This window comes from Anthonomus grandis, chromosome 6 (genome assembly GCF_022605725.1).
Source record: "Anthonomus grandis grandis chromosome 6, icAntGran1.3, whole genome shotgun sequence".
NCBI lineage: Eukaryota > Metazoa > Arthropoda > Insecta > Coleoptera > Curculionidae > Anthonomus > Anthonomus grandis.
The window spans coordinates 18,435,419-18,453,773 of NC_065551.1; the positions used below are offsets into that span (position 1 = coordinate 18,435,419).

General features: G+C 33.9%; 1 protein-coding gene and 1 long non-coding RNA gene across 2 annotated transcripts; both read left to right on the forward strand.

The window, feature by feature from the left end:
- Positions 1-1,002: 1,002 nt before the first annotated feature.
- Positions 1,003-1,657, forward strand: LOC126737302 (uncharacterized). The gene is made up of 3 exons (XR_007660985.1): positions 1,003-1,212; positions 1,268-1,553; positions 1,615-1,657. It is a non-coding gene; the product is annotated as an uncharacterized LOC126737302 (long non-coding RNA).
- Positions 1,658-2,005: 348 nt separating this feature from the next.
- On the forward strand, positions 2,006-17,681 carry LOC126737292 (beta-1,4-glucuronyltransferase 1-like). The gene is made up of 8 exons (XM_050442124.1): positions 2,006-2,145; positions 15,829-15,963; positions 16,024-16,463; positions 16,516-16,711; positions 16,763-16,901; positions 16,959-17,200; positions 17,258-17,383; positions 17,441-17,681. Exons 2-8 carry the CDS (start codon positions 15,841-15,843, stop codon positions 17,663-17,665), a joined length of 1,491 nt encoding a protein of 496 aa, XP_050298081.1. The 5' UTR covers positions 2,006-2,145; positions 15,829-15,840; the 3' UTR covers positions 17,666-17,681.
- Positions 17,682-18,355: the final 674 nt, after the last annotated feature.

Genomic DNA, 18,355 nt, shown 5'->3' on the forward strand with positions numbered 1-18,355 from the left:
CAGAAATATCTTACCAATGCCAGGAAGTTGATAGAGTCATTATATTGAAATTTCCATAAGGTTTTTAGGCTCTTCTAGGCTCAGGACACTACCTAAAGTACCTGGAAATAATAAGCTACTTCCAAAAATATCTTTTCGCTTCGAAATTTCACTGCAAACGAATTTATTCAAGGTTCTCTATGTGCCTGGAAGAGACAGCAATATTTTACCAATGATATTACCAATATTTTACCAAGGCAGTTGATAGAGTAATTCTACAAAAAAGTCTTTCAGACTGTCCTGGACTCAGGCCGCTACCTCAGCTGCCTGGAAATAATGTATTGCTTCCAGGAATCAATTTTCGCTTCTCAATGGCACTGGAAACGAATTTTTTCAAGCTTTCCGATGTGGTTGGAAGAGACAGAAATGTTTTACTAATGCCAGGCAGTTGATGGAGTATTTCTCCAGAAATGTCTATAAGCCTTTTAGGCTCTCTTAGACTAGGACACTACCTCAACTATGGAAATAATAAACTGCTTCCAAAAATAACTTTTCGCTTCTAAATTTCACTGAAAACGAACTTATTCAAGCTTCCCTATATGCCTGGAAGAGACAGAAATGTTTTACCAATGCCAGGCAGTTGATGTAGTCATTCTATTGAAATTTTCATAAAACTTCCAGGCTCTCCTAGACTTAAGGCATGGGATACTATATCAACTATGCATGCTTGTGTACATGCCTCTCAACAGCAAATCCAATGTCACGCGGTTTTTAACGGTGGAGTCTTACCTTTCTACGGCCATCGAACATACCTAGACAGAATTGTGATTTGTGTCACTGAAGTTGACATTATGCCATTCTGTCTTCCAATCACCGCAACTGTTGACGTTCTCTGCTCCAGTTCAAATGTTGAAAATTTTTTGTGTATAATTCTACCGCTATAAAAGTCGCTAACATGATGATAGATAATTTTGATGTCTTCGAACTCGAGGCATTTTGTTATGCTTAGCACTAGTAAATGGACGAGCAATAACTATAAAAGTCTGTACTAATCAGCTCTCAGAAAATGCTTTCTTCACAACAGATAAAATTTTCAAAATGGTAAACGAAAACAATGATAAAAAATATTGTCGTTTTAAACATATCATGCTTTAAGTCATTTAAGTCATTATTTTGTCGAAAATCAAGTTGAGTCAAAAATTATTTCTTTTAGGTATAATACTTCCTACGTCAGTAAGTATATTATAGAGATATTATAAACCATAATCAAATAAATTATTTTTTTAAGAGTTTTATTGCAAAAACTCACCCTTAATGTTCTGTGTCAAACTGCAGAACTAGACCTACCTTATTTTTCCTGAAGTATGTAGGGTTGGTGTTTACTATTTTCGTCCCATGTTGATTGACGTTCCATAATTGTATTTTTTTTTTAATAAACGCATTTAATTTACTGCATGTTATCATTGTTTTCAATGAAAATAAAATGTTCGTTGTTTAAATTAATGGATAGATCATAATATAATGCAAGAAGTCCAAATTTGTATTAAAGCAAAAATGGAATGATGATGACAAAGGTATCTTAGGTTTGAACCATTATTACAGTTTGCTTTAATATATTTTTTTTTTCATTTTAAGAAATTATGTCTTGGGGGAAAGAAGAATGTTTGGTAAATGAACACCTCTGTAGTAAGTATTTATTGATAAATCATGATCTACTCTTAACCTGTTCTTGCTAATCTTATCAAACTGGAATTGTTTATACACTCGCAACGTCAAGTCTACGCTAATCAGAAGGCAAAAAAGCAAACAACCAACTAAATATTAAATTAATTAATCCTAACTTTTGCATTTTTTAAGTTAAATAATCAAAAACACGACTTAACAATTGTTCAAAAAATAAAAATTAAACACTTTGTAAGTAATAATCAATTCGACAACAGTAAAATAGCGTTGGTGCATGCCTCATTGTTGATATAATTTAGAAAATTGTTATTTAATTATGGATTAATAATCTTTTGATAAAGTTACGCTTTTTATCTTTTCAATTTTGCTCTCGTCTATGTACCATAGTTAGTTTAACGTGTGTATATATACCCAAGACGTTGTATTTTAAATATTGTAAAATGTTTAAAAATAAGGTTCTCTTTTAGGAAAAAAAATAGTTTGGTAAGTATAAGTGCCTTTTACTTTACTTATGTGCTGGTTGATAAATTGAAAAAAGTCGTCCATTTGCTCAAAAACGTCTAAATTCAATAATCTAAAGGGAACTACATAAAGTCTCGGTGTCAAAAGTAGTTATTAATTCTAACATTAGGTTACACGTGTTTCGCTCAAATTAAGAGCATCATTAGTCCTAAAAATTAAAAAAAAAGAAACTAAATACAATAACAATCATAAAGTTGGATAGAATAGTAGTAGTTGTTTACATTGCTTAACTGACGTATTTTTCAAGACTAGCAGTAGGTTCGAATCTCGCTTAGGACAATAATTTTATATTTTCGTATTTTATTAGTTTTAATTTAGTTGTTTTGGTTTTTTACAAACTCGTAGCGTATCACATTCATAAGAATTTATTTTATTTGGTGTGTGTGTATAATGTGACCGTAAGGCATGTTATACAGACACTTTTTTATAGTTTGTAGTTGATTTTTAAGGTAACCTAAACCGGGGTTACTTTGTCACCTTTTGAACACACTTTTACTTGTAACTCCGGTATCCTTCGGAATTTGGGTGGCCAAAAATTATGAGTATACCGACGAAATCATCCCCTTTAACTAAACTATGCTCATTTTTTTTTATAAAAAGCGATTTAGCTAAAAAAAATATATTGATGGTGACAAAGTAACCCCGTGGTTGAGGCTACTTTGACACAAAGCTTTATTAACGTTTAAAACACCTTAAATGACGTTATACCGACAAAGAAACCCCAGATATGGGGCTAAAATATATTGGCGTGTGTCATATAGGTAGGTAGGTACCTACTTTTTTTTTAACATCCAAATGGCGAAAAACACGAAAAATAAACAACTTGCTTATACAAAAGTTGAAAAATATTTATTTCTAGTAAACAAACCAGAAAACAAAACAAGAAAATAGAAAACAAACTTATACATACATTTTGGTATCGGTAGCTAGTAGGCAATTAATGCCTAAATAAACAGGAACTTTGATACACAACCTTAATGCTGTAGTAAACATATAAAAATATTCAACTTAACATAAACTCAACAAAACAAAAAGTAAAAACTTCACTGAGGTTAATCAATACGGCACTAAACGTTAAAGCACTAGACTTTAGTTAGGCCCATATTCGTCTTCTTCATCTGTATGATAGAGATTTGCATCCGAACTATCTTCACATCTATCACAAATGAAATAGGGATCCCTACTATCATTATTACAGATGCCACAAATCCATTTTTGGCATTTGCAGCATTTTATCCATTCAAGTCGATATTTGTAGTTTTCCCACAAACACTTACAGATGCCACATTTGTTTGAATCATCTATTTTTCGTGTCGATTTTCTTAATGGGAGATTTTTTTCTTTAACCTTAACACCCAACTTTGATTTATTTGTTGCGCTCTTCGAATTTCCTTTAGAGGTGGATGGTTCTGCATCATCATCGACAATATTCATGGCGTTCTCGCCTACTTCTGAGGAGGTGATGGACGAAACATTTTGCCCTGGCTCTATTTTTTTTCCTCGTTTTCTTTTCTTATCAACTAAACTTTCGTCTAATGTTCTCCCAATTTCTTTTTCCTGAACAGCAATATCGGGAAGTTTTCGTAGAACCTCTTGCGCATTACATGGATATAAGACGGTGGTGCGAAATCCTGAAATTAAATTTTGCGACAGTGTGTCACTAATGGCCACCCAAAGTCGGTTCAGTAAAATGGGAAATTGTTCTTTTGGAAATGACCCAGGATATCGACTTTCTCTTCGCCAGCTTTTGAGAATATGACGCCATCTCTTCTTCATGGGTCCGAATACCGCCACATCTAATGGTTGCATTAGATGTGTGGCATTGGGATGAAACGGGCTCATATATATATCATGTTCTTGTGCTGCCTGTACGACACTTGGAGCAAAATGGCAGGACAAGTTGTCTTCTACGAGGATCACTCTTTTCTCAACCAGCCACTTGGACTATTTTTGTAAACTGTTCCTGGTGGGCCGCCTTTACACAAGTTTTCATCAATATTATTGGCTTTATATACCACCATGGGCGGCAACAAGACTCCACTGGTGCTACCGCAGACCATTATGCTAATGGCTGTCCTGAAATGATTTTGGACACGTTCGGCCCTTTTCGAGTTTCGTGGAACAATGACTTTTCTAGCACCGGAGTCATCAGTGACGTTTGTTTCGTCATAGTTATATATATGATCCCCACTAGAGTATAATAATTCAGGTGTAATATTTGCAAAAAACTTTAAAACATCCTCTTGGTCCACTGAGGATCGGGATCTTTTGATATTCGAGGCTATTCGAACAGATAAATTTTTTCGTTTGATGAAAGCACTAATCGTATCATCCCCAGTGGTGTTGTCTTTTAATACAGGTATAACAATACCCTTTTTGTCAAGGTATTTTTTAATAACAGGCTTTATATCTGCCTTTGTTAGTGGAAATCCCTATTCTGCCACGACTCCCAAGGATCTTGATATTAACCCTTCTTCTTCCTTACTGAGGACTGTCGGATGTCAAACAGACTTTGGGTGCCTTCCAAGGCATTTATAGACTAGCGTCATGCGTGGGATCCTATAGGTTTGGGGCGCTAGTTTTTTGCTCATACTACTTCGAACGGCCTCCACTACTAAATCTTCTTCGCTATACAAATCCTTTATTAAATCCATAAAACATGTAGTTACAACAATACACATTTTTCATTACCTATGTGAGATTTTGTCAGTAAAAAAATTCTAACTTAATTAAGTATACAATTAAAATGTCTATAAAATTTAAAGCATTCAGTCACTTATCCATTCATACATCCATTCATGTTATAATTTATCAAAATATTAAATTTAAATATAAATAAAAAGGCAAAACGCGAGTACACAAAAATTAAATAACAAGAAAATATAACATTCATTCACAAATTAACTCATGCACTAATACACAATACTAGATGAGAGTTTCATTTAAAGTTTCAGCCATAGACTCATGAAGAGAATAAAAGGCCTTTTCTTGCAGATATATTTTTACATCTTTCTTTATCTAATTTTTCTCTGAAGTTTATTGGGAGTTTATTCCGGACATCTAAAATACTATGTACCACATTTTTCTTAACAAATGTAAAATTTGGTTTACAAGTTTTGAAATTGTTTTTGAACCTAGTATTATGCGGATGTTGCCCTTTCAGATTCTCAAAAAATATTTTATTGTCAAGGATAAACGAAACACATTCATAGATATAAATACAATAAAATGTTAGGATGTTATGATTAATAAAATATGGTTTACAGGATTCCTGATAGGGTAAATTAAATATAGATCTCAAGCACCTTTTTTGCAAGATAAGAACTCTTTCAGAGTCCCCCGAATTCCCCCAAAGAATTATACCATATCTGACTCTGGACTGTATATAGGCATGATATGCTGAAAGGGAAGCCACTGTACCCACCTCCTGTGTTATTAGTCTCAAAGCGAAGCAATATCTGGACATATTTGCTGCCACCAACTCAACATGGGCACCCCAATCCAATCTTTCATCCATCATTACCCCAAGGAAGTTAGCTGACTGCTGTGTTCTTATCTCTGTCCTTCCAATTTGCACTAGAGAGCTTTCACTAGGCCGTTGTTTAAAGTTTAATATTTGCGTTTTGTTGACATTCAGCAGAATATTATTCATGCTAAACCAGTCTTCTAGCAACCCAACAGTTTGGGCCACTTGATTTGCACACTCCTCCATCTGTATTTTTGCTGCATATAAGACTTGTGTCATCAGCAAACATAACCATATCATCATAGACATTGGTGTAGATTATATACAGCAATGGTCCCAGAAACGGACCCCTGAGGCACACCTTTTTTTATTTCTTTGTAATCAGACTTGAACTGTCTACCATCACTCATTCTGTCAACTACACACTGCCTACGGTTTGACAAATAGGACTCTAGAAGTTTGAGGGCAACTCCTCTGATTCCATAGGCTTCTAGTTTTTTAAGCAGTATTGAATGGTCAACACTGTCAAAAGCCTTGGATAGGTCAAGAAAAATTGCCATTGTAGCTTTTCGATCATTCATTGATTTAATAATTTTCTGCAGTGCTTAATATATAGCCCCAACTGTTGATCTGCCTTTTCTAAACCCGTTCTGTAATTCTGTCAGTATTTGATGTTTCTCAAGATAAGTTTCAAACCTGGTGTATATAATTTTTTCAAAAACCTTGTTTATATTGGGGAGCAGTGATATTGGACGGTAGTTTTTAGGTTCAGAGGGATTGTCTTTTTTGAAGACCAGTTTAACTAGAGCAATTTTGAGAAGTGCTGGATAGGTACCCTGTTGAATTGATAAGTTTATGACATTAGCTAGTGGTCTTGCCAATTGCCCTGAAATCTGCTTTAAAAATGAAATAGGAATGTCATCATGACCTGTTGATTTCTTATTTTTTAGTTGTTTTATTGTGTTCTCTACTTCAGTTGGATTGGTAGGAGCCAAAAAAATGCTGTTTGGATGTCTCTTTATTTTGCTTAGATCAATATTATTATTAAAGTTATTATTTAAGAAGTAGTCATTAACAGTGTCAAGAAAATCAGATTCACTATCAGATTTAGTATTTGAACATTCCAATAATGATTTTTTTTGAGACTTTTTGTTTGTAAATTTTTTAATTAAAGACCATGTAGCCCTCCCTTTATTCTCAGATTCAGCAATATATTTAAAGTCAGTAATTTTTTTAGCCTCTCTAATTACTTTTTTTAAGACCGTACAATATTTTTTATAGTAATTTTTGCTAACATGTCCATAAATCATTTGATGAAATAAATTGTGTTTCTTTTTTGATGAGATCTTGATAACTTGTGTTAACCAGGATCTATTCTTTGAGCTTTTTGATTTTATTTTTTTTTATTGGAAATATTTGGTTGAGCTTAATATCCAAAATACCTGCCAGCTTATTAAAAGCTTTTTCAGCATCCGCCTCCCCCAGCACATCATCCCACACACAGCCAGTCATTTCAGAACATAAAGCCTGTAACTTAGATCCTGAAAATATTCTCCCCATTTTCCATGCACCAACTTCTTTGTCGGTGTTTAGACTTATATTAATTGAGATCTGTATTGCATAGTGATCAGAAAGGGCTGTTTCCAATACTTCAGCATTGCTAAAATCTAAAAAGTTAATGAAAAAATTATCTATACATGATATTTTATTTAATAGATTTGGTCTTGTTGTATCAAATATTATTTGAATAAAATTATAGGAGTGTAAAATATCCAAAAATTTATGCTTTTCCATCTCATTCTCATTTAGATTTTTTTCTGGCGATAAATTGACATTAAAATCACCTGTCATAACTATCCTAAAATTCTTGAAAGCTGAACATAAATTCTTACACAATTCCTCATAGACACCAAGAAAAACATTAAAGTCACCAAGACATGACCTATATACACACAGAATCAATAAGTTTTGATTTTTATTTAAAATTCCACCTACTTTAATTTGTCCTTCAATGCTGTAGTTCTGTATATTAAGCATCTCACTATAATATTTTTCCTTCCCATCTTGGACAAGAATGCAAACACCTCCGTGCTGACTGTGTATTCTCGTATAACAAGTAAGCAGTTGGTACCCATCAATGTGGATGAAATTCTCCTCCCCTGGCCTGAGCCAGTGCTCGCTCAGGCATAAAATTTCATAATTTTTATTAAGTTAATCTAGAGTGACTTCTAAGTCTAATGTCTTATTTCTTACACACTGGATATTTTGTGTAAATATTTGAGCATCTGGGTTTATTATTCCTGATATCGGTGGTTGTTTGGATCTCGTCTCAGGTGTAAAAAATGGTTCACCACTACACCTTTACCCCATAGCTGCGAGTTCATGATCTTTTTTTTGTCCTCAAGCTCCACTTCAACGTTAAAAGAGCTAAGAAATTTTTGCTTTTTTGTTTTCATTTTCTCACACTTACAAGAAACATTAGCATTTTCCTTCATGTACTTCTTAAGTTGTGCAGAGTCTACATCCACTCCTAGTCCAGATATGAAGATATATCCCTTTTTTGTGGCTACACTTAAGCTAAAAGTACAGTTTTCTCCAAGCACTGGCTTAGGTCTCGCCTGCTTTGGTCTCCTTTGTTTTCTATTTGTGACAAGTTGCCAGTTGTTGTTGCCCTCTTCTACATTACTTGCTGAACTCCCCTCTATTATGTTGTTTGCTTCTTTCTGAAAAGGCTCTTCTGGTTTTAGAGCCAAAGTTGCATGGTTTGCCTTTGCAGCTGGTGATTGAACTTCTCTAAGAATGTTGTTTACATTTTCTTTGGTGGCCTTGTTTGTGTTTTCCTGTTTCGGGCTCTTACTCAGCTGGATCTGATGTTGCTTCAAATTCTTAGCTGGTTTGTGGACCTCTTCTACCCCAGCTGAGGTGCTGGGGCCTTTGTTTATTGCTTCATTCTTTTTGTTTATTTTTCTCTCAAGAAATTCAACTTTCTCTCTTAAGAGACCATTGTTTTCACAAAGAATTTCATTTTTGCTCTTTAATTCGCATATAAGTTCTTTTAAAAGTAAAATTTCTGCTTGAAATTCATTATTATTTCTTTGTTTATTTACCTCTGTTGAGGTTAGGTCATGTTCTAGGCACTCAACTCGCGTTTCATCTAAGAAACGTATTTTTTTAGCCCAATCCCAGTATGCACAGGATTTATGGTACACTCTCCCACACTGGACACAAATTATGGCACTTGTTTGCTTTGTTTTACAGCAGAAAAACTTGATTTTATTGCTCGATTCGTCGCGCGCGTCTTTACTTGGCGCCATCTTGAATTGCTATAGTTGGCATATGGCCGGCTGCCAGGGGTTTTTTCGTAGGTCCTCATGGTTTAATTAGTTACTTGGATCTGTAACAAAAGAACTATCATTATGTTTTAAATTGCAGCCGCACATTTTTCCCTTCATAAAAAAAAAACAATGGCGCGCTACTGGACGTGACAAAGTTACCCCATGGTGATAAAGTAACCCCGGTTTACCAATTTTATCTAACTCCATCTAACACGTGTAACCTACTGTTAGAATTAATAACTACTTTTGAGACCGACACTTTGTGTAGTTCCCTTTAAATTACTGAAATGAAACTGATGAAAGCAAGATTTTTTTGAATCACTCTAATTATATCCTTATGATACTTCTTCACTCTGGGAAATGGAGGTAACGAATAGAAAGTTCAAACCCACTGTTCAAAATTTAAAAAAAGCAATAGGACGATTCTCATCTAACTAAAAATATTATATTGAAAAGAATATTCTCTACAAATTTTAGTTAAGTACCAAATTCGTCTAAGCAGACATTTCATAGTTATTGGCATTTTGAAGTAGTGGTGTCCAAGCATAATGTGTGTTAAGTACCAACATTTAAAAAAAAATAATTGGACTAATATTATACAACTAAAAGAATGATATTGAGAAGAATATTCTCTAGAAATGTTTTCTAAGACTTATACCAGTCTATTAAAAAACTCCAAAGTTGTCCTTATTGGTCTCTAATGGTAATGTTTGATCATTAAATTTGTTGCACCAAGCACAATGTGTGTTTTTGAATTCTAATAAGAAAGAAGTACCAACATTTAAAAAAATAATTGGACTTTTATCATACAACTAAAAGAATGATATTGAGAAGAATATTCTCTAGAAATGTTTTCTAAGATTTATACCAGTCTATTAAAAAACTCTAAAGTTGTCCTTATTGGTCTCTTATGGTAATGTTTGATCATTAAATTTGAATTGAAAGTTCAAAATATAAGAAATTAATTGGACTTTCTAATAAAATAAAAAGCATGATATTTATAAGAATATTCTCAATGAATGCTGTCAAAGTTCCAAACCAGTTCAGATAAAAATTGTCTAAAGACACAAAATGTATAATTTTGGAGTCTATATTTAAGGACCTAAATCCAAAAAAGTAATTGGATTATTTTCACAAAATAAAGTGCATGAACACTTATTTAAAAGAATATTTTCTGCAAATAAAATACAAGCTTCAAACTACTCCAAGTATAGTATTCAGAAAAATTGACTTTTTATAAAGTGGGGTCGAAGGAAAATGCTTAATCAAGACTGAATTGAAAGTCCAAAAACTAATTAGACTATTCTCATAAAGTAAACAGCATGATATTTAGAAGAACATCTTCTACAAATGTTGTTTAAATCTCAAACTAGTTCAAGAAAGAAATTAGAACAATCGACTTTTTAAGTTATGTGGTCTAAAGATTATGTGTAATTTTAAAGTCTGAAGCGGACCTAAGTCTAAAAAACTAATTAGATTATTGATAAGAAAAAACAGTATGATATTCAAGAGCGTATTCTCCTCAGATGTGGTATCCAAACCAGGCCATATAAAGAAAAGCTTAAGCCGCGTCCATACCAAAATAAAATACCCATGGCTTCTTTCGGCAGGTGTGGACCTGCCAGATAACTTATGCCGCACAACAAAATTTGCCGAAGCCGATTCATTTACCGACGCTTGTCGGTAAATGAATCGGCAAACGCAATGATGCTCTGACAGAAATAAGTTTTCGGTAAACTTTTTTTACACGACGAATTTACGGGTCTATTCATGTTGATGCCACTGTTTGTCATTTCAGTGTAGACGTGTCGTGGTATTCGGCAAAAGCCATCCAAAACCCGAGCGGCTTTGCCGATCAGCAAGCCGGCTTCGGTGTGGATGCGACTTTAGATTTTATAATATATGCAAACATATTAGGCTTGCTTATGTTCTAAAACGTAGTTATAAAATATATGACATCTCATTATTATTTACTGAGAAATTAATTATTTAGAAAATAAAAAGATTGCAAGAAGGGTTTGCTCTTTTAAATGAAGCAAATCCCCGCAGCGTTCTGATTTTATTTAAACGATAACTTTATTAAAGACAATATTTTTTTTATGTACATAGTTTACTAAACATATAATATTATTCAAATATATGAAGAAATAGTACTCTAAAAACCTTGTAAGGCCCCTAATAAAACTATTATTTAGTACAAGTAGAAAATAGTCAAGTCAATGAATGACTCTTTATTTTCTTCTAAAAATTTGTGTGTCTATGGTGGTCGCTTATAAATACTGGTTCTGATCCCCTTGATAAATACCAATAATATTAGCCATGTAGTGCCTAAAAGAAGTCTTTATTTTGGGACTTTGTTGCTTGGTCACATTTTCCTTAACGCGTTTTTTTCTTTTTTCGAACCATGGGGCAAAACCCCGCATGCGCGCCTTTGCCTTCACATTGCTGCGGGTTTTTACCCCATGTGACCTCGTTGAACCCAATTATTCTTACAAACTGTGGATGCCAAATTAAACGAGAACAAATCACACAAATGTAGTGTAAAATAATTAAGCTATTAAGTAATCATTCGTTCTTTTAAAAACTAATAAATGCACGCATTATAGAAAAAAAAATGCAAATAATTAACTAATTTGAACTTCTCTGTTCCACAACGTCTTCTTTCCGTAAAATATTTTGACACACTAAGCAGCCTTAATATAGAACACGCCATTTGGCAGATGACGTAATATCTTGAGTGGAAAATTCTAAAAAGTCAATACGTGACATTACCCCGTGCGGGGCTTTACCCTCACCTGCACATATATATGATTTTGAGGTCTGAATTTAAGGACCTAGATCTGAAAAACTAAACGGATTATTCTCAAAAATTATGATTTTTAAAAGAATATTATTTACATTGGCCTTCTGGGTAGGTACTAAGGAGCACAATGTCTGATCTTAAAGGTAGCCATACTTTACTTTAAATTGGAAAATCTAAATATCGCTTTTATAACCCTTTGAGACCGCATTAATTTTTTTTTTAACTTTTAATAAAAATTTTTGTTTTGCTCAATTAACTAAAGATTATTTAATGTTTTTAATATTAAATCTTTTTTTTTTGCATATGAGTTAGTTACAATGAGGTGTGCTCACTGTAAGGACACTAGGCAGATAAACAAAAAAAAATTGGCAAAAACTAATTTTTTATTGCTAGAAAAATGCATTTATTATAAAAAAATTATTTGTTATGATATTGACGGAAACAGTTTTTCTTATCTGAAAGGCACAGGGCAACATCACACCTAAAAAAATAACAATAATTAACTATGTTTATTTATTTATCAATGTAATATCAACAGCAACCTTGTACAATGCCATCTTGATTTGTGAGGTTCCGCCTTGGTACTACAAAAAGCACATCTGCCAGGCTTGCCATATAGAGGCATGTGGGAACAAGAGTCGTACCGAATTTCGTATGCTACAGTACGTTTAAAATAATTCACCGTTGCTGATGGCCGACCCCTTTTCGGTAAACCTTGTTCAACTCCCATCAGTCCTAGGCCCACTGAAAGTCGAAAAAGTTTTAGCGAAAGTTGCGCATTGGAATCCGTTCTTTTTTGATACAATATGAATGCATTTAATAAAGATAAATCTATGAAATAGAAAAAAATTCTATGCCACCACTTTTTCGACTTTCGGTCAACCTCATAAAGAGTTTTTAGCATGTCCGTCTTATCCATATCCCATATGCGTATTATATTTCTTTACTAGTTCAGGACAAGTAACATCTTCGGCGAAACCATCTTTTTTTTGCGGGAAATCCATTAATTTTTGCATGGATCATAGATAATTAGTTAAAAAATGGACTGGCCTATTATCCATCCATTTCAAAAATGTCAACCCATCAGTACTAACTCTCCAATCGAATTTACCCCTTGTTAACTGCTAGTCATCTAGTAGATCTGTTGGTGGATTCTTTCGATCTTTTCTGACGGTACCGCAAGCGTAAATCAACTCAGTTTGCAGTTGTTTTTGCAGCTCGACCGAATTAAAATAATTGTCAAAATATAGTTCGTACCCTTTTCCAACTAAGTCTCTCGTAAGGTCTCTAACAACTCTACCACCAAGAGACTTTTCCGTCATTTGACCTATTTTACCAGTGTAAATCTGAAATTGACATACTAATCCTGAATTTTCGAAACGAATCCAAACTTTATAGCCACGTTTTACTGGTTTCTTTGGCATACACAGTTTTAGGGAGCTTCGTCCTTTGAATCGGATCATCGACTCATCAATAGCTTGATGTTGACTTGGTTTCAAAGCATTTTTATATATATCAGATAATACATCTAACAAAGGCCGTAATTTGTAAAGCTTATTAAAGTTTTGGTGATCACGGCCAGGCTGTACAGAGTTGTCGTTTAGGTGCAGATTGGCTAACATCCATGAAAACCTGTCTCTTGAAACATTATTGAACTTATGAATGGATCTCTCATTTCCAATCGTGAGGACCAGTAATCCTTGTAGCTGGGTAGCTTTTTTATACCCATTATCAAAATTATTGCAATAAAATCCCTTATTTCCTTTACATTAGTAGGCGTAAATGCATAACTATTACCTCCGTTTCTTTGCAAGGCATATAAGTTAGTTTAAAAAGCTATGTGGTCTAACAGATGCTCAGGGAATATATGCAAAAACAAGTCGGTAGGGGTTTTTATATCGGTGGGAATGTTTGGTCCTATTTCTTCTCCAAATTCTTTAAAATTTCGAACACAGTGTGAGTTGGAGTTAGTCCATATAGTTTTTTTGCGAATTTCCTGGGCACGTATTAGTGACAATGGTAGCTCATCCTCACTGCTCCATTCGGCTAAGTCAGCATCAGCGTCTTGGGACAAAGTATCATTCCCAAATATAATAGGCATATTTTCTATGTCGAGCAAATCAATTGCTGGCGACGCTGCTGCCGTTGGGCCTACTATTTCTGCGTCCCCTTCAATCTCATCTTCACTAACATCTCCTAACTCGCTAATGTTGTCACAAGGAATTTTTTCCAAATAATCATACAGGTCATTGAAGTTGAGATTTATAAGCTTGTTATAAAATTTATCTGTAAATAAAAATAAAATCCCATAAAAAAACCGTTAAAAAAATACTCAGGAAATTTTGAGAAAATTATTTGCCTAAGAGACTGGTGTCACCGCCCTGAGCACACCATATATTTTCTATAAAACTAATACCTTTTTCTCAAAATTGCATTCTAGCGATAACATAAATATCATCCTAGATATTTTATTTCTCATATAAAAGCAAATCTTACCATCCATGGTCCCAAAAACTGCTCTAACAACCAAAAAACAGGGAAATTTGTTACCACAACAATACCACGTGCGAACATTAATATGCAAACTGTCCAAATAATACTCGACTCTTATTGGCGTTTAAATTTAGAGGAGCGACTCGCTTCCGCATACGTCATCAATGATATCTTCGCTGTAAGCACACCAGGACCGTCAGTAAAAATTAATTTGTAACTGTCCTCACCGCAGGCACACTAGCACACAAAGCATGTGCTATACCTAAGTTGAAGCGTTTTAAAGTTATTCTGATAAAATTTGAAAATTGAAAAAAAATCGTCAAAATAAAGAAAAATAAAATATTTTTTTAAACGTTTTATTCTATTGAAAGCAAAGTTTCGTAAACTTAAAAATAATTTTATTTCAGCAAATGTTTGAAACTTACAATAGCCTAATTGATCTACAAATTCCTGCTGCACATTTCGAATTATTTCGGACGTTATTCGACTAATTTCTTGACGGAGGCGTTGTTTTACATCATCTAGATTTGCCGCTATCTTCATAGAAATAGTCTTGATCGGGTGATCTTCTTGACCACTCAATAACACCACTCCTTTCAATCCACCTGTTTGGGAAAGTGTCGTGCAAGTAAATTCGAACTTCCACAGCAAAATGGAGGGAAGCACCATCTTGTTGGAACCAGATCTTACGGTGTGCAATTTCCGACGCTCTATCTCGGGGAAACCGGTAGTTAGAGCTGGAACAAGTTTATCTTCTAGAATACTCAGGTATCCCTCACTTGTTCAATGTTCGTCAAAGAAGAAAGGCTTGATAATAATGTATCCAACAACGTCAGCCCACACGTTTACTTTTCGATTGAATTGTGTATGTTTTGCCCTCTACATTGGACCAGTACCGATAGTTCTGGGTAGTTACGCCACCATTTAAGCAGAAAGTTCCTTCATCGGAAAAAAGTATATTTTTCACTAAATTTGGATTTTTAAAATATATACTTTGCAAAAGCTCACAAAATTTAAGGCGCCTCTCAAAGTCTCCTTTCAAGCGTTCTTGATAAACTTGCATCTTATAAAGGTATTTATTAGTATGTAGTATTTTAAGAACATTGGTTTTTCCAATATCCGTATCCTTTGCTGCCTGCCTAGATGCTACATGCTGATTATCTTGAACCGCCACTAAAACTTCTACAACTGCTTATTTTCATCAACTTGAGGACGACCACATCTAGGAACATCTCTTACATGACCGAATTGAATAAACTTCTGCTCAAACTATCGATTGCGATATTAGCGGACGATTGACGTATTTTTGATCAAATTCCTGACTCGTTCTAACTCGATTATCGCAGCCAATCATCATCAAGATTTCTATGCGCTGTGTCTCAGTAAGGCGCATATCAATGTAATTTAGTGTTAAAAAAACGAAATTGACTGAAAAATTAGCGATAAAAAATAACAACGACAAACCCGAGGCATTAAAAAAAAATAAGAGATATTGAATTTATTCCTTACTTTACGACCACCCTGCATATAATTTAAGTGTTTTTTAGGTCTATCTAAGAATGGTAACAATACGCTTTTTAAAATTTTTCATTGCCGCCTTTTTCGCTATTTTTATCATTTTGCTACTTACAAGAGACAAGGTGCCTCAACTGCAAGAATTTAACGCCAGAAACGCTTATCAGGTATATTTCACACGTAAATCCTAAAATGAAAACATTAACATTAAAAATCATCCATTTTAGGCAACGGAAACGGCTTCAGAAAAAGATGACACTGTTCCCGTAGAAGTTACAGAAATAAAAACGAAGCCACTGGAAGACAGTGCAAATTTAGAAGAAATTGTTACTAATATAAATTCAGATAAGGAAGTCAAGGAGGAGGATCAGGAGAATGATAAAGAAGAAATTGATGATAGTAATAATGACGTAATGCCTGCGGCATTTTTAAATTATCGAAGCCCAACTTCAGAGAACAAATCGTATTGCAAATTTAGTTACGGTTTGCCTTATTCTTTGACGTACTTAGAGGAAGACATGGCTTATCCACCGCAAGGAGGCAAGGAATCCACCTACAGGGTGCTCTACAACGCCATTTTTGCTTATAATATTGAAAATGTTTCTAGTATCACTTATGCTACTCATCTGACTGCGAATTATGGTAATTTCATTCCAGAACTCTTAAAGTAAGTGGGAAGGTAGCATTTAAATCGCTTTTAATGATGTTTTTTTATGTAGACGTTGGGATGGGTTGGTAACAATAGCAGCGTTTGTGCCAGATGTTGATTCTTTTTACTTTTTGGAGCAAATCAATCAGTTTTGTTATTGTGAACCTAAAATGCACAGAGTGTCTATTCATCTTGTTACTCAGGAACGACTGCCTTTTTCCAAGAACGATATTTCGTTTGGCAGACCTGATTCGTGTCTTCCAAAGGTCTTATTTCGTTATTTAATATAAATGTTTAATAAACATAAACTTTTATAGGATTCTTCGCAACTGGTGCTGTATAAAGACTTTGATAACACTGTAACTTATCCTGTTAATGTGGTGAGAAATGTTGCAAGGGTTTCAGCTTTATCCAGATACGTTTTGCTGTCTGATATCGAATTAATGCCTAACAAAGGTAAAAAAAAATATTCGAAAAAAGGGATTAAGTTGCCTTTATTGCGTACTATTGCAGGTTTAGCCAAAAGTTTTCTTAATTTCCAAGAAAACTTTAATAAAACAATCGAGAGGGAAGTGTTTGTTTTACCAGTTTTTGAAGTGGATGAAGCTGAGTCAGTTCCAGAAAACAAGGAGGAGCTGTTGAGACTTATTGAGGATGATAAGGCGATTTATTTTCATGGTTTGGTTTGTCAACATTGTCAAAGGTTTCCTCTATTTGAAAAGTGGTTACAAAGCGGTTTTTCAGATGATATTAAAGTAAGCATAAATACTTAAATGAACATTCTTTTGTCGATAAAAAAAATATTTTTTTAGCCTTTTGTAACTGTAAAAAGGCACGACCCGTACTACAGATGGGAACCAATATTTATTGGAACTAACGAGGAGCCTTTATATAACGAAGAACTCACTTGGGAAGGTTTACAAGACAAAATGAGCCAAGTACTGCTAGCAGATTAATTTGTTCTTTTATTTTGTACTTTTTATTATTTTTTATAGTCGTTGGAGATGTGCCTTCTGGATTATCACTATACGGTACTGGATAATGCGTTCTTATGTCATTGGCCTGGCATGAAAAAGAAAAAGCCAACCAAAGAAGAGTGGAGGAGTAAATTTATTACTAACAATACAGAAACTTATAAGAAAATCATAAGAAATTTGTTGGAAAGATACGATAATATACCTGAATGTAGAGCGAATTTTATGCCTCAACTAGTGCCCTAATAAATGGTAAAACTGAGCCGAATTTTATTTGATTGTTATTGGTGTACTGAAATTCGAAAATAGGAAATTATTCTTTGATGTATAAATATTTAATATTTAATCAATATAGCCTTATAAAATTAAGGATTGATGTTGACTTTCAAAGTTTTGACATTTCTACCAAGTCCAGAAAACTTTAATTTTATTCCAGATTAAACATATTTTTTTAAATATTTTTAAGAAGTTTTAAATATTTAATTATATTTACCTGGTTTGTGTAATCAATTTTCTATAACTTTCTAAGATTTAAGAAATAGCTTTATTTCAGACATTTTACGTAATTTTGTCTGTGTGCATGTTTGCATGTCTTCCAGGTATTTTTTGTGTTTTTCGGATTCTTTCAGATATCTAGTGATCTTTTAGTTAGATTTATAGCACGGTCATTTCCAGATAAAGTTAAAACCTAAAGGGTACCACACGACATAACTATGTCCCACCGTAGGACGATTCGATTCGAAATCGCTTCGGATAAAGGGAAAACGCTGCTCAAAAGAATCTCGAGGGCCACCAACTAGACCAAATTTAAAAAGGGTCTAGTTGAGTTAATGGGTACTATGGGTACAGCCATATCCTTTAAAGAGAAAGTAGAAACAGAGTTGGTGAGCCTAAACAGTATAATCATCAATTCTTACAAAGCATCAGCATGTTCTC